The sequence below is a fragment of the Sinocyclocheilus rhinocerous genome, unplaced genomic scaffold, assembly GCF_001515625.1.
Source record: "Sinocyclocheilus rhinocerous isolate Xijiao unplaced genomic scaffold, SAMN03320098_v1.1 scaffold1938, whole genome shotgun sequence".
NCBI classification, from domain to species: domain Eukaryota; kingdom Metazoa; phylum Chordata; class Actinopteri; order Cypriniformes; family Cyprinidae; genus Sinocyclocheilus; species Sinocyclocheilus rhinocerous.
In genome coordinates, this window is record NW_015629065.1 from 1,317,355 (window position 1) to 1,343,006 (window position 25,652).

The 25,652-nt window shown below is 36.9% G+C and overlaps 3 protein-coding genes and 1 non-coding gene across 6 annotated transcripts in view; 3 read left to right on the forward strand and 1 right to left on the reverse strand.

Annotated features, from left to right (window-relative positions):
* megf11 (multiple EGF-like-domains 11) overlaps positions 1-3,788 on the forward strand; it is a 136,744-nt gene extending 132,956 nt beyond the window's left edge. Inside the window, exons 24-26 of the mRNA XM_016550543.1 lie at positions 718-777; positions 1,361-1,570; positions 2,761-3,788. Of these exons, the coding sequence (XP_016406029.1) occupies positions 718-777; positions 1,361-1,570; positions 2,761-2,936 (446 nt within the window). The 3' untranslated portion in view covers positions 2,937-3,788. The remainder of the gene's footprint in view (positions 1-717; positions 778-1,360; positions 1,571-2,760) is intronic.
* Positions 3,789-5,558: 1,770 nt separating this feature from the next.
* Positions 5,559-11,855, reverse strand: LOC107738723 (ras-related protein Rab-11A). Its single transcript, XM_016550544.1, has 5 exons — positions 11,665-11,855; positions 9,768-9,963; positions 8,576-8,769; positions 8,349-8,429; positions 5,559-7,888 (listed from the first exon to the last, which is right to left on the reverse strand). The coding sequence occupies exons 1-5, from the start codon at positions 11,702-11,704 to the stop codon at positions 7,752-7,754; spliced, it is 648 nt and encodes a 215-aa protein (XP_016406030.1). The 5' UTR covers positions 11,705-11,855; the 3' UTR covers positions 5,559-7,751.
* A 653-nt stretch (positions 11,856-12,508) lies between these two features.
* On the forward strand, positions 12,509-12,580 carry trnaq-cug (transfer RNA glutamine (anticodon CUG)). The gene has a single exon. It is a non-coding gene; the product is annotated as a tRNA-Gln (tRNA).
* Positions 12,581-18,938: 6,358 nt separating this feature from the next.
* The window catches only part of LOC107738724 (C-myc promoter-binding protein), a 31,384-nt gene continuing 24,670 nt past the window's right edge, over positions 18,939-25,652 (forward strand). For 2 of the 3 annotated variants that reach the window (XM_016550545.1, XM_016550548.1), the window contains exons 1-2: positions 18,939-19,150; positions 24,821-25,166. In XM_016550545.1, the coding sequence (XP_016406031.1) occupies positions 24,856-25,166 (311 nt within the window). In that variant the 5' untranslated portion in view covers positions 18,939-19,150; positions 24,821-24,855. The remainder of the gene's footprint in view (positions 19,151-24,820; positions 25,167-25,652) is intronic. The other variant, XM_016550547.1, reaches the window with a different exon arrangement.

The following is a 25,652-nucleotide window of genomic DNA, read 5'->3' on the forward strand; positions in this document are numbered from 1 at the left end:
AATAAATGAACTTTTCCACGACATTCTAATTTATTGAGATGCACCTGTATATATATACTTGTATGTTTTTGTATAGTGATTTCTACTTAAGAAGTTGTTATGTTATTGTAAATGATGTATTGAAATGATACTGTTAATGTTGCCATTAATTACTGTGTGTGTATATATATATATATATATATATATATATATATGTATGAAGAGTTTTTTGCAAAAACAGATAACTTTATGTTTTTATTGTGTTAGTTAGTTGTATTTTTTTTGTTATTTTGTTACCTAATCAAAATAACCCAACTGCAGTTTGATTGAGACTAATTAGAATGCACAATGAAAAATGAACTCTTCATATATATTAGAATGATTTCTGTAGGATCATGTGACACTGAAGACTGTAGTAATAGCTTTGCCATCATAGGAATAAATTACATTTTAAAATAAATGAAAATATTTTTTTTAATTGTGATAATATTTCAGTATTACTTTTTTACTGTATTTTTGATCAAACAAATAAAGCCTCTGTGAGCGCAAGAGACTATATACTGTATATATAGGAATATTTTACAACATGCTATTTGATTAGTGCAGCTTATCTGTTCCCATCACTTTGTCATTTTGACATTTCTGTGGAGATTTCCCATTACTGATGTTTATCATCGGCTATGTATACTGTTGTTGAATCATGAATTACTCAGAATGTGTGTTCATATGCCTCATTAGGAGTATCAAGAGGAGGCACACTTACACTGAGGGACAACAAAACCACTCGAATGGCCAAAGGTAATAACACTGATGGACATTTGCTCTTGAAATAAGAATATACCAAACTAAGAGGTCCTTTCGCATTTTTGCTATGGTCCACTGCGTTCTCTCAGTAAATTAAGAATTACTTTCGAAGATTATTCGAGTCAGTGAAGTGATACAATATAGAGATCATGCTGACCTGGATGTGCATGTGCCTCATTCACAAATACATTACGTTTTCAACTGTAACCGATTTATAAATAGTCATGTTGTGTCAGAGGACAACTTAATCTGTTCCTCTATGTTTCCGGATGATGTACATAAGTAATACGTCCTGCAAATCTTTTACACAAACTCTTCTTCAGCTACATTAGATCTTAGCTGCAGTAACAAGATTTTCCAGTGTCGTCTAACTGGATTTCACTGTGAAAATCTACCCTGGGATGCTGGTTCTAAACAGTATATCATGGAAAAGTGCTTATTTTGCATCTTTGACTAGAACGGAACTTAATTTTCCTATAGCTCTTTGTACAAATAATAACATTTATTACATTTTGTCTCTCCCAGAGGATGATGTGAAATGAATATGTGAGTAATATCTCTTCTGTAATGTGTGTAGATTACATAAAGGCCTCCATGTGTAGCTCCAGCTCGTGCTCCCTAAATAGTGAGAACCCATACGCCACCATCCGAGATCCACCCAGCCTGGCCTGCAAGCACACTGAAAGCAGCTACGTGGAGATGAAGTCACCTGCTCACAGAGACCTGACCTTCTGCTCCAGCACTAGCACAACCCTGACCACTGCCAGCAGGAACGTCTATGACGTGGGTGAGTCTCATGTATGCAGATGGGGACTTGCTTCTTATAGAAAGTCTCCAATTCTCTCATCTTTGTCTCTTGTTGTTAGTACAATGTACAATATGGAAACACTGTCCTTCACTTTCTCAGTAATGAGAAGAACAAATTGCATTGTGATTCCTATAGGAAAGACAGGGGTTTTGCATTGTTGTTCACAGATCAACTTTGTCCAAAATAGTTCTGAAAATATCTGTTGCCATGTGTCATTCATTAGGCTAATAAATTAAAAAAGAGAAATTACAACTGCGTAACTCAGAACAATAGGCTTATTTATTCGTAAATAAATAAGCCTATTATTCTGAGCTGAGAAGTTACACTTTCATTTTTTTATGTAATTTGTACTTCAATATTCAGGTGTATGTTTACTTTTTATTTTATTCATAAATAAAATAAATTTGTATGTGTATATATTTTAGTTAGATGTCATAATATTATTATAAAATATTCATTTTGAAGTGTAATTTAAAAAAAGTGTAAATGTTGCCATACACAGTATAAATAAAATAAACGCATACATACTGTAAATATATTAATATATCTATTTATGTATGTTTTTACATTTTATATATATATATATATATATTAATATATAATTATAATATTATATTATATTTAAGCTTTATTTCAATTACCAAAAATTATTTTAAGTTTTACATTGCTGTCTATATAAAATAAATAAAATAACATATATTGAAATATATACTTTATTAAAATAAAATAGCTTTTGTAAGGTTTATTATTATATAGATGTTTATGCATAAGTATATTTATGCTTTATGTTTTTAATTAAGCATTATTAATGAATGAGACCCGATATTAAAATATAAATGATAATACACTCAATTTTAGTTTTTAAATGTTTGAATGGGTCAATTTATTATCCACTTATCAATTTATTTAAAAAAAAAAACATGAAGTTATTTAAAGGAAAAGTTGTTTGACCATTTTCAATTGTACTATAAGGTTGCCATATTGCAATATTCAATCCCATTATATTTTCCAAATTTATGTAAAAATATCTAATGAGAAAGATAAAAAAAAAAAAACATCTTTAGAATATAATCTACTGCATACCATAGACAGAGCTATAGTTTGATTTAAAGATTCAGAGAGAGTTTGAGAAATCAAGCCGCTCACCCCTCGCCACCCTTCTTCCTCAGAACCGACAGTGAGTGTTCTTCAAGGACCCAACGGCCTGGCGACCGGATTCTCGCAGAGTCCTTATGACCTCCCGCGGAACAGCCACATTCCCAGCCACTATGACATCCTGCCAATGCGCCACAGCCCTACACACACCCCACCCCCTCCAGAGAGCCCCCCGAGCTCCCTGCTGTAGAGCCCAGTCCTGCCCAGCCCAAAAACACAGACGCAAGGACCTCGATTTTTAAAATCTCTCTTTCTCTTCAACAATCATTCAAGTACAGATGCATGACATACCGGACATGACACAGGAGAAGAGAGTATTCCTCTCTGAGGATTGTGGGAAATGAATTGTACATCAAAACAAGAACAGATTTGGACACCAGCGATTATTCACCATCCTTCTCAGAGGCGTTTTATAACAAGCTGTGCATATAAAAGCAGCATTCTTTGTTTATAGGTCTCTGAAAAGACTTTTAAAGGGAATAAAGGAGCGTTTGAGACGCTTTCATGGAAACATACGATATGTTGAAACTTAAAACCAGAGCTCCGCATACTGGAACAGATCATCAATGCGACTCAATGATCCAGAACTTTTCATTTGGAGTTGGCATCGATCTTGAAAACGAGAGCCAGGGGTGACCATGAAGAGGCAATCCTCTATTTTTTTTTGCCCCCCCAAAAAAAACGTCTGGACTTCAAGGTATTGGTGACAAAGCATGGTTTCAATAAGAAATAATAACACTTCTTATTGCGCAAAGATGGTTACCAAAACATAATGTGAGATGAGCGAGAACCGACCATTTATCTACCACTTATAAACCTACCGAGAAATATTTATAAAGGTTTATGAGGAGAGCCTGGGTCAACATGAGCTACACTGCAACCTGGTGCTTTCTACTGTACATAGGAGTTTATGACTGTTGCTATCATTTATTTGGGTGTGTACGTTTTATGACCGTGGGATTAAGTTGACACTTTTCAAAGCTATCATGTTTAGTTTTTCGTCTTTGTATTTTTACATTTTTAAAACTTTTAATTTGTTAAAAGTTTTAATTTGTGGTTCTGTATTTATGATGTTTATTTATACCTCGTTTGTGCAAGTGATGTTTTTCTTTGTAGTGTAAAAGGTAAACATATTTAAACGGGAAAAAAGTAGCATGAACAAATGATGATAACCATAGTGACCAATTATTTTCATGTGCTTGTGCTATTCGTGCACAGTATTAATATATAAAGTCGACATTATATGTTAGCTCTTATGTCATAATAGACTCCATGACAAGACGAGACCTCATACGTGTCCTGAAAAGTTTAGTATAAATAGACTTGGAGACGTGTCCCATTCCTTGTGTTTCGGTTTGTTTGATGACTACAGCTTTGCAGCTTTGATTTGAGTTTTGTTCTAAAGTGGCCGCATTCCCATATAATAGCAATAACATGTGATAATCAGGTCACATCAGGTGACAATCATTCATAAATAAAAGGGGAAAAAATGCATTTCATCAATCCTACCAGCTCTACAGATCAATAGTGGCTGCTCTCGCACTTTTAAGATTTGTTCCAGAATACTCCATTTATTTCATTTCTTTGTTTAATTGCTGTTAGATTTTTTCTTGTAAACATATATATAGTCCTAATTTTAAACTTGTCCTAAGGACAGTACACATACTTCACTCTGAGTACTTAATCGAGTTGTTCGGCAGTCAAATTTTTGTGTATTATTAACCACTAAATTTTATTATTGTCTGTCCCAAGAAAAGTTTACGTTTACCTTAAAGTAAATATTAAAAAAATAATAATAATTTAACAATAATGTTAAATGTAATCGGAAATCAATATCCTTTTTTATACTGTGCATTATAATGTTGTGATGCCGAAATTCACTTGTAGCATTTTAAAATACGGATTCTTGTTTTTAGCGTTTTATTTTTAATTCATTTAGAAAACACATGATTTTAATATTGGCCAACCATTATGAAAATAATTATTGCCAGATCTGTACTGAACATTATCTGTTACATACAAGTGCTCCCTTTTTAATAAACCAACTACTTTTACTAACTTAAGAAATTAGGACTTAGTGGTCATGCCTTAAGGAACTGAAATAAAATATACCAAAAAATAAGGAATAAAGTAACAGAGAACATAGCAGCAGTGGTTAATGAGGTTAAAAAACTCTTACATGACAACTCTGAGCTTTTAAAAAAAAGTTAACCCAAAAAATAAAAATTTGCTTCAAATTTACTCACCCTCAGGCCATCCGAGATGTAGAGGATTGCTTTTATGAAAACAGATTTGGAGAAATTTAGCATTAAATCACTTGTTCACCAATAGATCCTCTGCAGTGAATGGGTGCCGTCAGAATGAGATTCCAAACAGCTGATAAAAACGTCACAATAATCCACAAGTAATGTATTGTGAAGTGAAAAGCTGCATGTTTGCAAGAAACAAATCCATCATTGAGGCGTTTTCAATGTCAGCCCTGTTGCTTTCAACTAAAATATGAGTCTTCTATCTATAACATTGCTTTCTCCGGTGGAAAAGTCATCTCATCTGAATCAGGAGAGAAATAGGCACAGATCAAGCACTGGTTACAAGCCAAAACAAATTATGTTGGTGGATTTTGATGTGAGAAGACAACAGGGGATGGACTTTTCACTGGAGGAAGCATCATTATGGATTATGGACGTTATTATGTATTTTGGCCAGAAGAGATCAAACAAACTCATCTACATCTTGGATGGCCTGAGGGTAGATTTTCATTTTTGGGTAAACTATTACTTCAAACACACACAAAAACCAGTATAAGCCAAACTTTGAATTAACTACATATTTTATTTGCTCTTTTAAATTGGAATTACAGTGGACAGAGTAATAGTATAATCATAATACAAAATAAATCACAGTACAGTGCAGACAAAAAAGAAAAAGTTCTCGAGGCAATACGTGAAAGATCCGACAGTCAGAAAAGTAATATCCAGGTAATCTTACTAGGACACACCAGTTATGTGCAGTGCATGGGCAGGTCATAGTTGTGCCATCTGTACCCTCACATCATTGGCACTGGCCCCCGTTAGCACCAGAGACCCCTGCCTTTAAAGAACAGTCATACAATCAGAATCAGGGTCCTAAACGAGCACAAGCAGACCCTGACACGTGTATAATCACCAGGTCTTTTCCTTTTGATGGCGGTAAGTACTGTATTACCTCGATGTGCTGCTTAGAAGACCTAGAGTTTTACCTTATGAGATACAGGAGACTAAAAACAGTAAAATGACTCACATGCACTTTTGTCGTTTCGTTCGGTTCAGTCTGATTCACTAATTACACTGCAGCCTTTAAGGGCCTTCAATTCCACCTGGAATGTGTTCTGACACTGCTGAGAATGATCGTAGCAAACTATGTTGTTTCACCTAGGGCTGGGGTAATTAAAGTCAGGGGGATCGATAATCAAAGTGAAATTTCCAGCAAATAAATGACTTCAGGGTTGCAGACTAAGATGCTGAGGTCTACAGTATTCCTCAGCTACGAGGTCACCCGTGGTGACCGTTATATAACATGCATTATTAGTTCAGTCTTTACTGATATTTTATGTCACACTGAGTAAGTTTTATTAGACAGCCATTAAGCGAAGACGAGCATCACAGCTTGTGGTAGTTTCCCCATCTGCTGGACTCAGGACAACGACTTTTTCGTAGGCTAAAACATATAATACATTCATAAATTATCACACTGTGTCTTAACATTTAAGAGTCCCACCACTTCGCCCCGAAGACTAAAGGCTAACAACTCGATTCAAGTGACTACCACAGAATAAATACAAGTTACAGGTCTTAAGATCATTAACTATGTAGTGGCGCTAAGTCAAACCGGGAGAGATTCAGTGCATTCAGTGCAAAAACGAAAAGAAAAAGTATCCAGTCTATTCCCTAGAGTGCTCTCATGGGATGTAGCCGTTCACCGCTGCGTGTTTTTCTTGTTCCGACTTTAACGACAGAGCGTGACCTGCAAAAGTACAATGGGTTCGAGGTTGTGACGAGAAGAGAATGTTATGTTTAGTCTCTATTCCCTCGTTTCATACTGAATAGGTCTGTGGTAGTGTTTCGAAGAGAACTTGTGCCTGTTCGCTGAAGTACTTTTCCCCTCTTTTTGCATTATCAATTATTGTTTCTACAAATTGAACTTTTGCTATATGTAGACAAGGGCTGGAATACAAAAAAAAAAAAGGTTTGTGTTAGACTACATTACAGTTTGCACCGGCACGGGTAGCTGAAGAGGTGCTGCGTTTTAAGCTCATGCGTGAAGGCGTCCGTGTGTGTGATGTTCCATCAGAAAAAAAGGCACTAAAACCACTATTCTACCTCGAAGCACGTGAAGGTGATGACAGCACGGTAGCTATATGCCTTAAGGCCTCTTCCACTGGCCTGATGGTGAAATCAAGAACGTGACGCGATGTTCCCCGTGCCAAGTGCGTGAAGGGACTGTACATGCGATGTAAATCATACTTGGAAGATGGCTGAAAGGTGAAGCCTGTGGTCTTTGGGCCCTAATCGTCATCTAACATCTATCAGGTACATCATCTCTCTACAATCACATTAAATATAGCAAAACCTCCAATACTGCACGTTTCTCCCCTCCACCCCAGACACGCCAGTGACAAGGGGGCTGCTACTAAAGACATACATAAACGAACCTCACACGTTTGCGAATGAAATTATAATATATATAAGACATTTCAGTGAAGATCGGCACAAATGATTATTAAAATTCTGCAATATAAAAGCCTACCATGGCAGGAAAAAGAAAAAACAAACAAACAAACAAACAAACAAGCTTAGTCCAGACTGCAGGTGGTGACCCTTTGAGATTCCAGCTTTTGGAACCAGCCTCTGTGCTCAAGCCTAGTTGTGCAGCTGCATCTCAGACCCAAAGCAGTCTTGAAGAGGAGGGGAGGAGGGGGTGTTGCAGGTGGGTGGTTGGAGGAGGGTACGGGACAGGACTGGTGCCGCTAGATGCTCTGGCAGCACTGCATCTTTGGTTTATTCTCAGTAGGTTGCACCTGGATGGACACCACATTGTTGCTTGGTGACATGTCATTGTCTCGGCGGTCAGACATCTGCTTTTGGGACACGATCCGGTAGATTTCTGCAGAACAGAAAGAGATATTAATGCTAAGACGTTGCCAACAATCCAGGAACTGGTAATGAATACGGACTTTGTGTTGCCATAAAAGCCTATAAACCCTACAGTTATTACTGGATGTCAGGGGCGAACGCAATTATAGCATTGCAACGGACTGCGATGCTTTTGAAACATTTATTATTTGTTCCTCCTCTGCAGATGCCAGGAGCCGAACAGAGGAGCAAAAGAAGACCGAAACTCTCTATTGCAGTCACGTCAGGCTAGAGAAACCTAGCCGATCAAAGCAGGGCTTTTGATGAGTCATTCATAAGGATATGGCCTTCAGCCAATCATTTACAATCTTTCTTTTCCTTTTCGACAAACACACAGTCGCTTCCTCAAGCTTGTTTAGTGCAGATTTCCTTATTCATGCATTCCTCATTACAAAAATAAAAAAGTTTATCATCCTTCAAAGCACACTCACCAGTCAGGATGGTCTGAAAAGCGGTCTCTACATTAGTGGAATCCAAGGCTGAGGTCTCTAGGAAGGACAGACCATTTTTCTCTGCAAACATGAGGGGACATACATTAATGGACATGGTAACAATTAACAAAGTACACAAAGAAACTAAAGAAGCCCTGGCTATACACACTTCCTGTAATTTATCAGGAGTTAAAGGTCTACTTGTAAGAGTTTACTGTGCATCCAACCTGCAAATGCACGTGCTTCGTCGGTGGGCACAGCCCGAAGGTGACGCAAGTCGCTTTTATTGCCCACGAGCATGATGACTATGTTGCTGTCTGCGTGGTCTCTCAGCTCTTTAAGCCAGCGCTCCACATTTTCATAGGTCAGGTGCTTGGCGATGTCATACACTAGAAGGGCCCCAACAGCTCCCCGGTAATACCTGTAGACCAACATGGGTAATAAATCAAAAGTAGATGGTAAAGTGAAGAGTAAGCTCAATGAGCACGCTTAAAAGTCAACATGAAATCAAAATGCACACTTCTTGATTCTAATTTGAGTAATTCAATGGTTATTGCAATTAAAATACAAATATTTGACTTCCTACTCAGTTATGTCAATCAGTCATGTAAACAGTTCTGAAACAACTTTTGTTTTGGGGTGGTCACAAACTCCTCCTACTTTTCACTCAAAATACAACAGATTATGCTAATATGAGTTGGGAGTGCTATATTTACATTTATTCATTCGCCAGACGCTTTTATCCAAAGCTACTTACAGTTGAGGAATACAACAAGCGGCTATCTTAAAGGGGTCATATGATGCTTTTTTAAAGATCATTATTTTGTGTATTTGGTGTAACAGAACCAATAAACACGAGAAGTGCCCATTATACAAGGTTTCAGTCATCGTTCAAAATTGTTAAAGCTAGGACAGGAAGGGATAAAGGATATTAAGAGAATAGAAAAAGTGAAGGCACAGATTTTTTTTTTTTTTTTTATGAGGAGGCAGTCAGATGCTGACAGAAGAGATGAGTTTTCAGGTGTTTCTTGAAGATTTTCACATGTTAGCTATACAGTTATTGCATTCACACCAACTCACAATAACTTTCTGTTTATCATCATCATTCATAGCAGTTATCTCATGTGCCATTTTAAATGCTTGAGCTCTTTAAAGTCAGGTGGATTCTGACCATCACATTCTTCAACTGGAAAAAGAAATATTCTGAAAGTGATTCTACATTATATATTGTTATTGTGACTGTTGTGATTTTGTGGTGTGGACTTCTAGGCTTAGAATGTTTATTAAAACTTCACAAGTCACACTTATCGTCCTTGCTGGTAATTGGCCTTTAGACTTATTCAAAAAGAACAAATTAAGAAATATCAACTGTTATCTGTAATATGAGGAATAATATTTTTGACATTTGAAGAGCCTTACGCTGAAGTGATGGCCCGGTAGCGTTCCTGTCCAGCTGTGTCCCAGATCTGAGCTTTCACCGTCTTTCCATCCACCTGAATGCTACGTGTAGCGAACTCTACTCCAATAGTACTTTTGCTTTCAAGGTTGAATTCATTTCGGGTGAAACGGGACAACAGGTTACTCTTCCCCACACCAGAGTCTCCAATCAGGACCACTTCAAAATAAAACACATCAGGGTTTCATATCTGACATCAGGACATCAGACCTCTTTTTAAAGGGTTAGTTCACCAAAAAATGTTAATTCTGTCATCATTTTCTTACCCTCATGTAAACCCATAAGAATATTCCACATCTTCAAAACACAAATGAAGACATTTTAATGAAACCTTTCCTCCATTGCATCAAAACGTTGACAGTTGAGAAACAAGCATGTTCCGTGTTTACCATATTTGATATACTCTATATACATGCATTGATCAATATTTAGATATGAATAAAAGACAAAGCAATTGTGTCTCTTCAGAAGACTTGTTTGCTATGTCTGAGTTTTTGAACCAAGTTTTAGTTAGGCCTACATGGTCTTTTAACGGAGGAACAGAAATCTCTCAGGTTTCATTATAAAATATTTTCATTTGTGTTTCAAAGATAAACCAAAGTCTTATGGGTTTTGAATGACATGAAGGTGAGTAAATGACAGAATTTTCATTTTTGGGTGAACTATCCCTTTAAATGGGAGTGTGAGTGATAAATCAAAGGTACTTCTGTCTAACATAAAATAAAGGAACAAACCTCTTCACATTAGGAAACTGAGTGCTTATGTCACAACCAGATGCCACAGCCCGATTTAAAAGTGAAGTGCATTTAAATAAGTGGCAAAAAATGTCATTGTTGGAGGGATGACCATTTTTGGTAACATTGCTCAGACACAAACTTGTTGGGAGATTGTGGACTTATAGAAATGTTCTAATCTTATTTTTAATACATACACTGAACATGACTAAACTACTAGATTAGAGAGGTAGTTTACTACGAATCACATGTCAGCACGTAATTTCCTAACTGATGACACAACATGTCTCACAGGAGTGAAACCTCACAATCTGCTGGAACAATGCACTGCAAAGATCACTAAAATGGAAAACACAACTTGTTTCAGGGACTTGTCCCAAAAAGGCAAAAGTTTCATATGCTTTCATGAAGGAAAAACAACATACGTTCGCAAAAAGAGGCCGCGTCACCTGACACCTTACCTTATATTTACTTAAAAGGCAATAACAATAACCTGACACAAACAGTTAGCAATTTTTAAAAGACAGTTCAACCAAAACATGTAAAGTCCGTCATTATTCACGTTTTTCCAAATCCGTATTACTTTATTTTCGTCGATAAAACACAAAAGGAGATGTTAGGCGCAATGACAGCTTCACTCACCGTTCACTTTAACTGTACTGAAGAAGATATAATGAAAGTGAATGGTGGTTTAAGTTGTCCCAAATATCTCCTTTGTCGTCCACAGAAAAAAAGAAAGCCATACGTGCTTGGAAAAAAACAAACGGGAAAAAACAGGCCGTTTCCAATTTCCGCCTGCTCCGTTAAACTCCTCCGGCGACAGTCTCGGCTAACTTCAGCTAGCCGCTTCAAGGTGTGGTCCGATCTACGGTAAACTGTTTTATGTGATAACCATCACCCATATGATCTCAGTGTGCCCTAATGGAGGAATATTTCACATTAACCAACAAACACTAAAATGATACTTTTTCAGCCGGGGAGCAGGCGTTTGTTTGGGCTGTTGGAAACCAGCTAGCCGGTTAGCTGGCCTTTAGTGTTTAATATAAAACCACACTAACTAACAATAACCACGATTATCGGAGCCGCTTTAACTTGTACACTCGAGACAAATGTATTCTGTACTCACCTTTAAACAAGTAGTCATATTCGTCATCTCGCGTCCCCATCTCGGTTAAAACAAAAGCGCAAACAATGGAAGAATGTGAAGGAAAAGTGGAGCCGACCCTGTCCTCTCCGCAGCTGCACTGCAGTGTATTTGTGATTAGGCTGTAGCCATGCTAGCAAGTTAGCAAGCAGGCGAACCAGCAGCGAGTATCTCCCGAAGTGTTCCGGGTTAGAGCCTTTACAGACTGTCAAAATAAAAGCCTTGTTATAATATTCATTTAATTTCATTTGACTGTATTTTTTTAACAAAAAGCTTTCATTAAGCTGAAGATGAGATACCATTGTAATGTAAAAATGTACTGTGTATAGTGTGTAAAATATTGTGTGCCTTGTTGATACGTGGTTTGTTGAACGTATATGTTAATATCTTGTATTTATTGTGGTGTACGTGTGGTTTGTAATGAATACAGTACAGTTATAACGTCTAGCTGATTTATCACATTTTACTAAACAACAATAAAATGGTCGTGTGTTCGTGCTTTAAATGCTAATTTTAATGTTTAATATGTTTTAAAATGAAATATGTGCTTTGTCAGAAATTTAAGATTTTTTGGTACAACAGAAAACACTACTTTCATTAAGGGGGAACATAGCAAGAGAGTGATATGAAATATGTCCTGCAGTGAGGTTTGTGGCGTACCACTGTGTTCGTGAGAGTTATTTTCAAACTAGGCTTGTATGTGGCTGTTTTAGGTCATACTTCCTTGTGACGGAGGTTTGGAGGAAAAAACAAACTAACAACAAAGGCGACCACATATTTCACAACTAGTCCTCAAAAACCGTAGATTTCATGCGCTTTGTAGGGCGGTTCCATGGTGTAATGGTTAGCACTCTGGACTCTGAATCCAGCGATCCGAGTTCAAATCTCGGTGGAACCTAGGTTTTTATTCTTTTTGAGGAAGAAATGTTAGTTTGGATTTATCAATAATAGTTAACAGTAGCATGAAACGTTTGTGCTTAAAAGGCCAATAATTAGCTCAAACTCTGTGATAAATCCGTAACACGCTTTTTTATTCATTTATTATAATTATTTTATTATATATATTTTAAATATTACAAAAAGGAAAGGTATTAATCAGGTATTAATCGTCTAAAATTTAATGAAACCGCATTCTGTTAAGCGTTCTGCAAAAAACGATTTATTTATTATAAATTGAAACTTTACGTACGACCCCTAGGGTGCAGTATATTGTGCGTGTCTTGAGTCACACAAAAAAAACAAAATGGTTGAAATATACTGAATTTGAGATCGCATAGGCTTAAACAAGGGGCTTTCTGAATTCTATCATTTAGTAATCTAAAACATACAGGTGTACCTTCTTTCAATGCTTTGCAGTGGTGATGGGAAAGTCCCCATGGTTCACAATGAGTCATGGTATATACAGTAAGAAACATATTTCAGATTTGAATTGATGCATATTCATCTCATGTTTAGCCACCCATATTTATTTTATGTTGAGTGGATAGTGTGGAAATGACAAGGAAAATGATGCCACCAAAAGTATTTAGTCATTCTGTAATTATATTCTTAAAAGTATAAAATTCCATACTTGGTTGCACAATCATATAGCAACCAAGCCTGTGACTCAAAAGCTTTTTTTGATTACACAAAAAATCAGTTACAGCTATTAGAAGGTTTTGTACTTCTTAGATTCTAGTTCAGAGAGCCAAATAAACCAGCATTCAAACATTCCTTAACTATTCCAACATGTTTAACAAATGGCAACACCCGTTTTTTTGTTACATCACCCAGACTCATCTAGCAGGAAGACTTTGTCCAGAGGTTCTAGTGAATATCCTCTGGTGCTTTGCAGCAAACTGTACATGACTGTAATCAGAGCTGCATTTTTTATGTATTTTCTGTTGGTCTGCCATTAATGTAGTCATGTTGCTGACTCATATTTGGACAGTTGGGGGGTTTCCTTCACTGCAAAATGTGTTCTTATACCAACCAATGGGCAATGTAATGCCTTTCATTTTTGTCACCATTAAATATTCTAATATTTTAGGTGTTTTCCTCTTAGAAAAGTATTAGTTGAATACAAATAAATAAATAACATACTAGAAGAAGAAAAAAATGTTTTATGTAGAATGAAGGAGGTTTACTTTTCAGCTTTTTTGAGCTTGCAGTTGGAAAATGATACAGTGTGAAAGTAGTTTTGCAAGTGAAAGGTCACTGGATGGTTCACATTTTAGAATATCTAAAATGGAAAATGGGGATATTTCCCAGTTCAGTCTTCAAAATATAATTGAAATCTCACTTGTTATTATCTATGAGTTAAAAAAAATGGGAACAATACATTTTTGTATGTTTTTGAGTTTTAATTGTTGTGGTTCCCTATACTATTTTTATCATTAATAATTATTATGATGTTTGCGTTTCAAACTGACATTAACTGGTTTTAATACAATCCAATAAAATGTAATACAATAGTAACCATTTCAAATAGCAAAATTATGTCTTTACAAAACCATATTACAAAAATAAAACAAAATAATTATGAGAACATCAATAATAATAAAACTGTACTTAACAAATTTGCAAGGTGTTTTGATTGTCTGTAAAACATTCAAAGCAGTCAGACACAGGACCCCAAAAAATAGGGATGTCTTATCACGCAACGCCCTACTTTAGAATTCGCTAAGCATCTTAAAATGCTTATTAACTTTTTAAGTACTTATTTGCTATAAGTTGCATGCATTTAACCAAACAGTGTCATCCACCAACCTGAATTTAAATTTCAAGTTTGGGTTAATTAGTTATTCGAATCATACACAAGCACACAGTGAAAGATAATAACATTACTTCAGCTCCACAGGGAAATTATAGAGACACTGAGGTAGGCACAAACACAAGACACATATCAACACATAAATATGATTTTTGTGCAACACGGTAAAATAAAAATTTAGGTACAGACATCTTATTCTTGCCAGTTGTATCTCTCAGTTCTTAGATAAATACATCAAGATGACATATCTATGGCGAACCGGAGTACTACCACAAGTGGGCTGTGTATATATTCCATTTCAAATGAACACAATTTCTAGCCTATAACAAACATAATTGCTACATCTAAACAAATGGAGAATCTTGTGAAGTTGTGTAGAAATGCACCACATATTTAATACCACTGAATCACAAGCAATGATTCTGGAAGACCCCAGCGGATATCATCAAACTCTGTGGTAGGCGCAGGTGGAGATCAGCGACAGCAGCCTTCAAGCTCTAATCAGTTTGTTCAGCTGCTCCCATGCCAACTGTATAAAACTCAACTCCAGTCTCAGATTCAGATCCAAACATTAAAACTAAAAAACTTCTCTGTAACACTGTAAAGGCTTTTACAGAAGTGAAAAAACAATGCGAAATGTTGTACTTCACACTCCACAGCAGACTGAAACTCATAAGGCAGGCAGTGAAGTTCCAAATGATTGATTGATGCCAAAAAGGCCATACTAGGTTGACTGTTGATATCTGAAACTCTAGTCCTGCCATTTGGCCATCGTGTGGCCTTTGGAACCACATAGCTATAGGACTATATCAGGAGGGGCTGGTGGATGTCCTAATCCTTCTGATGTTTATGGCTTTGCACATCCGGTTGGGTGGCCAGCCAGCATCCACTTAAACTGCTTTATTAAATCATTCATCTGGGTTTAAGAAGTGTTTTCTTCTTGATGAAGAAACCTGAAGCACTTTGAAGATGGCCTTCAGTAGTCGTACTCTCGCGGGTGCTTTGCAGCACCTTTTGATCTCTGAACCTTCTAAACAAACATTCTCTTGCAGCACACGTGTTTTCTAGATTAGCATTGCATATGTCCAAGTACATCGTTTTTCCTAAATCACCTCCTAAAAGTCAACTTTTGTCAGTGGATATCTGCCCTATTGTTTTCAGATCCTGCTATTTTTTGTCTGGGGACACATTGCAAGAAAATACCTTATGCTATGTCAGTTGAGACACAAATTTAACAAGCTAAGGAGCTGTAGTTGAGAATGTAGTTACAGCGGCAATCCGCCCTCATCAGACCACCTAGAATGGCATGGAAAGTCTGAGTCAGTGGCACATTTTGTTGGCAGTCACACCATTAACTAGAAAAAAATTCTGCAAATTCTCTGTCTGGTGAGGGCTGCATTGCCATTTTCAAAGCCCTGTTAGCAGTGCAGGACCAGGGTTTGCAAACAAACTTAGGGAGTCCCATAGGGCCTATACTCTCTATAACTTTGTCCTTGAATCAATGATGTGAAGGAGATTGCCTCCATAAACTGAACCATTTACATGGTGATATTTCCCCACACGATGACTGCTAATGGACATCAGCAATAATAATAATACAAAATGGAATAAAATACATTGACTTATGTTACATTGGCACATTATGACATGTAATAATTAGTGGTCGATCCATATGTTGTTTTTTTTTAAATGGCTAAGGGAAGTATCCAAAGAGCGGGGTGGCTGAAATAATTCTAATAGTCAGGCCCAAATGAGAATGCTTCTAGATTGACCATTTGTCAGAGTTATTAGAGTTAAAACCATAGAAAAAACTGTCGTTTTATATATATATAAAATTTTATATTTAAAAAAAATTGCAATTTTATATACAGTGGGTACGGAAAGTATTCAGACCCCCTTAAATTTTTCACTCTTTGTTATATTGCAGCCATTTGCTAAAATCATTTAAGTAATTTTTTTTCCTCATTAATGTACACACAGCATCCCATATTGACAGAAAAACACAGAATTGTTGACATCTTTGCAGATTTATTAAAAAAGAAAAACTGAAAAATGCTCAGTATTTAGTAGAAGCACCCTTTTGATCTAATACAGCCATGAGTCTTTTTGGGAAAGATGCAACAAGTTTTTCACAACTGGATTTGGGGATCCTCTGCCATTCCTCCTTGCAAATCCTCTCCAGTTCTGTCAGGTTGGACGGTAAACGTTGGTGGACAGCCATTTTTAGGTCTCTCCAGAGATGCTCAATTGAGTTTAAGTCAGGGCTCTGGCTGGGCCATTCAAGAACAGTCACAGAGTTGTTGTGAAGCCACTCCTTCGTTATTTTAGCTGTGTGCTTAGGGTCATTGTCTTGTTGGAAGGTAAACCTTAGTTCCAGTCTGAGGTCCTGAGCACTAGGGCTAAGGAGAAAAAGAACTGGACTGTTGCTCAGTGGTTCAAGTCCTCTTTTCAGATAAAAGTAAATTTTGCATTTCATTTGGAAATCAAGGTCTAGAGTCTGGAGGAAGACTGGAGAGGCACAGAATCCAAGTTACTTGAAGTCCAGTGTAAAGTTTTTGAAGTCAGTGATGATTTGGGGTGTCGTGACGTCTGCTGGTGTTTGTCCATTGTGTTTTATCAAGTCCAAAAGGTGCATCTAAAAAAATTAGAATATCGTGAAAAAGTTAATTTCTTTGGTAACTTATTTCAAAAAGTGCAACTTTCATATATTCTAGATTCATTACATGTAAAGTAAAACATTTAAAAAGTTTTTTGTTTTAATTTTGATGATTAGAGCTTACAAAAATCCAGTATCTCAAAATATTAGAATATTTACATTTGAGTGCCTCAGCAGTGCCACAGGCTGATACTTCCATCCCACACCCCACTGATGCTGGAGTTTGTGCTAAAGGAGCCCCAACCAAGTATTATGCGCATAAATGAACATATTTTAAAGAACTTGAACTTTTCTGTTTTGCAAATCCATTTTTTTGATTGATCTTAGGAAATATTCTAATATTTTGAGATACTGGATTTTTGACTTATCAAGCTGATGACTTTGCAATGGTCCAGAAGACGAACATTGACACCCTCCACAAAGACGGTAAGTCACAGAAGGTCATTACTGAAAGGGCTGGCTCATGAAGCTGGAGTCAGTGCATCAAGAGTCACCACGCTCAGACATCTTCAGGAAAAGTTCTACTTCTTCACTTCTGAAACAGAAACAACGTCAGAAGCATCTTACCTGCAGGGCTAAGGAGAAAAAAAACTGGACTGTTGCTCAGTGGTTCAAGTCCTCTTTTCAGATAAAAGTAAATTTTGCATTTCATTTGGAAATCAAGGTCTAGAGTCTGGAGGAAGACTGGAGAGGCACAGAATCCAAGCTGCTTGAAGTCCAGTGTGAAGTTTCCGAAGTCAGTGATGATTTGGGGTGGCGTGACGTCTGCTGGTGTTGGTCCATTGTGTTTTATCAAGTCCAAAGGCAATGCAGCCGTCTACCAGGACATTTTGGAGCTCTTTATGCTTCCATCTGCTGACAAGCTTTATGGAGATGCTGATTTCCTTTTCCAGCAAGACTTTAGCACCTGCCCACAGTCAAGTGGTTTGCTGACCATGATATTGCTGTGCTTGATGCATGTGCCAACATGCCTGACCTGAACCCCATATGGAATCTATGGGATATTTTCAAGAGAAAGGTGAGAAACAGTCCATCGAACAATACAGATGAGCTGAAGGCTCAATAGTGCCTCAGCAGTGCCACAGGCTGATCACTTCCATCCCACACCCCACTGATGCTGGAGTTTGTGCTAAAGGAGCCCCAACCGATATTCTAATTTTTTTAGATGCACCTGTATGTATGTATATATATATATATATATATATATATATATGAAGAGTTCAGATGAAAAAAGCTCTAAGTGCCATTTGAAATGTATTTCTAAAATGAGCATTTTTATCAGGCTCCTATGTGTAGGTTCTTTCATTTCACTTTAATGGCAATGAATAGGTTATATAGGATGTACTACAGCTTGATGTACTAAAATAAATAAAACTGAAATACAGATTTTAAAAACAGACATATTGAAACTAATAACAATAACAAAAACACAACAAAATTACCAAAACTGCAACTAAAATTAATATAAAAAATATATAAAAAATAAACAATAAACACTAATTAAATTTGAACTAATTCCCAAAACTAATTCCTCTTTGAAGTTCTATTATAGTTTTATTAATAGTTTGAATTATTCAAACTACTTTTTTAGTTTGTACCTCTCATATAATTCCAAGGCTTTTTGTGCGTGTTATTTATCCACGGACTGTGTCTTTAAATCCAACTTCCAAGTCCAACACTTTCAAACACATTCTGTCAATAACACTCAGCGCCACAGTCTTTATATGGACTACCTGTCGGGACGCCCCCACATTAAATCAGCGACGGTCCCCGGAATGTTCAGCTGACGTCACGGCTTGCTGGCAGTCACGTGCCCCGGTGGCAGGTTTTGATAAGCGCTTGCGCGAGTCTGGAGCTGAGCGCATCTCTGAAAGCGTGTAGAGAAGATGAGGCACAGCCCTCCCGGGGGGAATAATTATATGTGATAGAGGAATAATTTATTTGTCTGATGAAAATGGATGGAAATACATAAGGGCCCTCTTCAGTCCAGTGATTAATAATCAGAATAACGGTGCGTGTTTCAATGAGCGTGTCCTCTGAATCGTCGTCCTACTGAAACAGTGAGTGTGCTATGCTCATATCTGTTTATTGGTTACGAACATTAATTTGCCTTCTGTTAGGAATGATAAACGTTAAAATAGGTGATAGATGATAAATATGAAGCGTTTTAAGTCAATATATGATGTAAATATTTAAGACTGACCGGCGATGGAGTGACTGCTGTCATCACGCGTCGGTAATTGTGCGCTTGTTTTGATTCTGATCGTGTATTTACACACCATGTGATGATAGTCATCACTTACACCATTTATCGGTGAAGCTTATTAGAAATATGTTTCTATTAGTATAATTCAGGATTTTGAGCTTCGGATGTAAATAACATGGCCCTTATGATTTATGAGTTATTGTAAGACTGACCCAGCCCAGCTGTCTGGATGCAGTATCACCTTCATATTTATTTCACCGCATTTTTTATGTTTGTTTATTAGTATAGCTCAACATGCAATGTTCTGTCTTTACTGGCAATTAAAAAGGATTTATAACGGAAAAGAGGATCACTACAATGTCGGTACTGGTGTGATGTGGTCTGCAGGGCCAGAACAATCATAGGCATTAAAGGGAATGTGTGCTATCAATATATAGACAAGTGGTTGGCTTGTGTATTTTTTTATGACTTATTTGTAAATCTATCATGTATTGTGGTGATTTGGCTTTGATCCAGGATTCAGAGTTGGTTGTGATATGTATCTTAATTCAGAAAAAAAATTGCAGTGGATTCATGAGCATGTCTTCATGTTGAAGTGTGATATTTGCCAGTGTATCCTCTTTAAATTCATTAAAGCATGAATATGATTTTTAAGTATGACGCATCCCACCAGTTTTCCCTGTTTATTGCATTTCGTCATCGCTCAACTGTAATTACATATTTTAAGTTTAACAGTCTGTGCTTAACCAGCTTCAGCAATGCATGCTTTAGTTCGGTTGGGCGTTCCTTTAAAATCCGTCATGACATTACAGGAAATCTTACATTAAAGGGAAACGTCCGTTGAAACATTTTCACTAATAAGACTCTTGGCTGTTTTCATTTTCCCATCCACTTTGGAAAGCCTACATGGGCAGAAATTGTTTTGAAACTCCAGATGTTTGCCAGAATTTGTCTCTTGACAATAGGATAAATGTCTCTTGACAATAGAATAAATGCATTGCTTTATAATTGTCTTTTAACCCAAAAGTTGTAGTAGATGGAGTTGAGTTGGAACTTTAAAGAGAAAATAATTCCTGCCTATCCTGTACGTCAGTAAAGTCTTCCTGACAAAACATTTCCACATAGAAATAGCTTGCCTTCCTCCTCCTATCCAAAGCATGCAGATGTCTGCTCGTTTCCTGGCATGGTGCAAAGGAATCAAATGTCCGCCCCGTGTCTTAAGCAGGACCAGATGCTCGGCCAAATGTGCTGCATTAGTTCCCCCTTCTTGTGTTTTCCTCCAGGCCTCCCTGCTGTCCCAGAGCTGTGCAGTATCGGGAGCCTGTTGTTCCTTACGCAGGACCACAGCCCATAGCTCCAGCACAGCTGGATAAGATCAAGCTTGTTTTTATGGGCAGGCTGTTAAATTGGCTTATCCTGTGGCTCTTACACGCCACAGGTTGGTGAAAGAAGGGCAAGGCTTATCATGCCAAAAGCATGCCTCCTACAGCATGATAAAATTATAAGAAAATGGTGTTTGTTATGCTGTGGGTGTTTTGTTTGGGACAAGACTTTGTCTTTTTCTTCCCCGATATAATAAGTCATGTAAAGCTACACTCTGTGCTGAAGAGGTTTTAATGTAAATGAGGAGTGCCAAACTCATTTTAGGTCAAGGCCCAGTTTGGTTGAAACATCACCATGAGAGCTGATTATTTTTTTATTCCTAGTATTTTAACATTATATAATACTACACTGTAAAAACATCCACAAAAATAGCACTTCACTGCATTGTGTTTTAAGGTTAACATAAATGTCCGTAAAATTACTGGATAATAAATGTTATATGGATAATAAATGTGGTTTAAATGTTATAATTTTTTATATATTTTCATATTATTCATTTTATTATTTATTTACAACACATGCTCTTTTGGAGTTTATGAAGTTCTTTATGCAGCTTTAACTATAGATATTTGGATAAAACGAAAAGAAGCAATATAAAAAAATTAATGGATGCGAATATTGTTTAGCATTTGAATATTACATTTATAATTTTTAAATAATTTTAGTGTCTTTGTTTGGACAGTTTTTCCATGGATTTTATGTAATGTAATGATAAATTACTTTTTTTTTAAATAATGGACCATACTTTGAGTGCTAATCCTAGATAACATCATGAATACACTCACAGCCTCCTGCAACTCTCAAATGTATGTCCATTATGTGAGTCTGTTTTCCTATTCTGTGGCGTCATTCATTGCGTTGTGCTTTCTGTACTGTGTGTACTGGAACTGTCCAGAACTGGAAAAGGGAACCATCGATCTCTTACTCCTGTTCTTTTGAATGACAAGTATCAAGTCGGTCAGAGATCAGGGAAGTAAAGGAGTTCCTTATTTCTTTCTCAGCAGCCAGATGGGATGGCTCAGACATTAAGTGTACTTTTTTTTAATGGGTTCTCCATGCCAGGATTTCCGCTGCGTAGGACCCATGTTGATTTGTCTGATGAAAGTGCCATTACCAACGCACTTCTGGGCGGTTTCAAGTCCCTCATTGACGTTACCATGGTGTTTCTCAATAAAGGAGTGACTTCCTATGAGTTGTCTGAAAAGTGTTGAGCCAGTGCAAGTCAAGAGTCTCTATAATTGCATCACATAACAATGAAATCTGCCTCAGGGCTTTCCAATGCACAATATGCCTTATTACAATATAATAACAATATAATTCTCTGCATGTTTGTCCAAATTTGCCTAGAATTTCTCTCTAACCTGTCGGGTTATGTCGTTTCCTTTCCTCCCCAGCAGTTGTTATTGAACTGTTGATGTGTGATTGTGAGGTCCTCATTACTGCATCATTATCTCTACCAAAAGAGACAGCTTTCTGCTCTGTGACTCATTTTTATTAGTTTTATGTAAGTATTTTCTCTCCCCTATTACATTTTTAAGGCGAATGATGAATATTCGCTGGCTTTTCTTCATGGTTGCCATGGTGAGGATTATAATTTCTCTCTGCTGATGGTAGAGAGGGCACAGCCAGCCTCTGCGGATGGCGTGGTTGTTGGACCGAGAGATTATGTCTATATATAATCCTAAATCTCTCACGTAACATGTGACACATCTGCTACATTTTCTTCTCACTGTGTCTGGTGGACTTTCTGTTGTATATGTCTAGAACAACGTGGGTGTGATTGGATCTTGAGATGTTTGATTGTTTCTGCAAGCAGATTGATGGATTTATGTTTGCTTTGTGTGATGTTGTTGAGCACAATATGTGAAATCAGCTATAGGAGAGACATCTGGAACAAAGTGTGCATCAGTGTCTTTGTCAGTGTTGTTGGACAAGGGACAGAGAGAGTGTTCTAGAGACCCCTCCTTCAAAGCCCAAAGGTTTATTAGGATGAGAAGGATTAGAGTTCTAAGGCCTGTATTTATTCTCGGCATCTAACTGGGATCATGAAATCTGCCGATGACTTGTCACCATTTCCAAAATATTTGGTAGAAAACAGCAACTTCCCGTTTCACACCATCAGCGTCACTGGTTCCTCAAAAGACAAACTTCTTTACTTCGACACTTCGTTGTGGCAAAAGAACTAGTCAGTAGGTCAGTTTCAATTCCTAAGCTCTTAAGCCGTGTCCCATGACTCTGTTGGCCATTACTGTAAATCACAATGAAGCCATTGGCTATAAAGCTGCAAGCCACCAAAGACCTTTCAGATGGTGTCCACTATAATGGCGATGGTACTAGGCGTGTAACAGTTTAAATTTCTAGGCTCCAGATTTTTGGTACAGTTCAATATTTGATCAGGGGAAAAAGACTACTACTATTTACTTATGTAGGAATAAAAATCTCTTTTTTTTAAAAACTGTGTTTTTTTAAACAAGTTTAAAAAGATTAAACTTGAAAAATTAACTGATTCCAAAATATATGCTGTATATATAGTTCTTTTTTTATTAAATATAATTTTATTTTGCAAGGATGCATTAAATTGATTGAAAGTGACAGCAAAGAAATGTATTTCTGTTACAAATAAATGCTCAAAAGAATAAATGTTTGTGTACCCTAGTAAAGAAAATCCTATGTCATAATTTATTTAAAATACATTTATTTCATACCAAGTATACTTCACATCCATTAACATATTGATTGACATATCACATAAGACTTACTGATATAAAATTATAATTAAACTTTATTTGGAGTATTTCTTTATTGCACATTTCCTAATATTAAGCCTAAAATGTGTTTTAATATCATTATTAATAAGGATTGCATGATCTCTGTACAATATGAGTCTTTCAATGCAAGATATTTTTAGAAGTATACTTGCAATAGTTTCACTTTAGCACAGATATATTTATGTATATATCTTTAGTTGGACCTCAACAACACTACTTCCGCAAAATTAAAGTGCATTAAAATTAGTTGTTCCAATTTAGTAGACTTTAAGTATACCAGTTTAGTATACAAAAAGTACAATTGCAGGGTATTTTTATTAGGAACATAAATATGTAAATGTATTTTTAGTATACTTAGAACATATTTTTTCACTAGAGTAGTCATCAAGGAATCCTGAAAAACGTTTATCGTGGTTGGTTTCCACAGAAATATTAAGCAGCACAACTGTTTTCAATATGATAATAATTATTAAACATGTTTCTTGAGTAGAAAATCAGCATATTAGAATGATTTCTGAAGGATCATGTGACATTGAAGACTGGAGTAATGGCATTTTAAACACAAATTATACAAATATTATACATGCATATTACACAGAGAAACATTACACCCCTAGATTTAGGTTTCAGTCATTTGGTGGGACTGTATGACCCTACAGAAAGATAAAACTGGACCCACAGTCTACCAGCAGGTACCCTGCTATTTTTGGTGCTATGAAGCCATGTGAACATCAGTCACTCGTAATGACTCAGAGTGAGTACATGTGCCAACTTGAGTGTTGTAAAAGCCCCAGGCCTCTTCTGAAAGAGAAGGGAATCTCTAATTAAGATATCAGTGGTTGTGCTATTAGTGAGGCTTATGGTGACAAACTTCACACTGATGCAGACAGAAGGAATTCCCTTTGTTGTCTGACCTTTTTAAGTACATTTTTTTCTTCCTTCCTGTGCACTTACTCTGCAGGTACAAACTCTATGACTCATGATTCAAAAGCATAATAGGACATATTCCTTTATCCCTATATTTATAATACGGGTAATTGCTTCCGTCTGTCCAGTTTATATTTCTCACAAAGATTGTTATACGAGGTTGTGCTCTGCATCTGTGGATGTGTAATGGTCATATCCTTTTCTAAGCACATAAGGGAGCAAAAGTAACCAGAGTAAAAATGGTATTTCCTAGGAGTGTTGCATAACTCGCACTGCATATGCTGATTGGTTTTTTAAAAATCCCTCCCGGTTTAAAGAAGGATGTTTTCATTCGTGAGCATGTTCGAATCTGAACACCTGGCATTATTAAGCAACAGTGTTTACTAGGCTGCAGTTTCACATTTCTTCATGTGCTCACTCTATTCACATCGCCCTCTTGTTCCCAGCATATACAGTCCTCGTTTTATGGGGATGATCGAAGATGGAAGACAAAAGCCTTCGTGTAGCAGACTACTTTGTGGTGGCAGGACTCACCGACTCGTCTAAGCCCCTCGAGGAAGATGTCCACCCTGAGGATGGTGGTCAGAGAAGTTCAGCCCAGCTCAAGGCGCCCATCACTGATGTGGCTGTGGTGATTCGCTCCCTAGGGGAGGAAGTACCTCGAGGGTATACCTGCGTTGAATGCACCCCCTCTGGACTTCCTGCCGAACTAAATGGAGGAAGCCTCATGGGGCCGCAGATCTTCCTCTGCTATAGGAGAGGCAGAGACAAACCGCCGCTCACAGACCTGGGGTAAGACATCTAAGCTTCAGATATGATTGTTCCAAAACCTAGTAAGCTGCCTACTTAGAAAGCATTTTAAGTTATCCTCCTGAAGCAAAGTCTGTTCTAAACAGTTGCTAAATGTTTTGTTCTTGTAGATGAAGATGTTGACTATAAATATACCCAATTTTTTTTATATTAGAAGGTATCAAGAATAAAAAGCTAAATATAGAACTTGAAGAAAAAAGTTACATCTACACTCTTAAAATGGAATATTTAATTCTATATAATTTGCTTATTAGAACATCGTAGTTATTTTAGCAACATGCTAAAACTCAATTCTACTGGAATCAACAGTAAGTGAGTCATGTCTCTGATACTACTTGCCGAATGCCTATTGATGGAGCTGCTTTCCAAATCACTAATTTATAAGGTACCATTTAGGATGCTGTCTTTTAAGGTAGCTACTAATGTAGGCAGTAGACAATGAAGGCAGCTCAGTTGGTTTTGGAACCT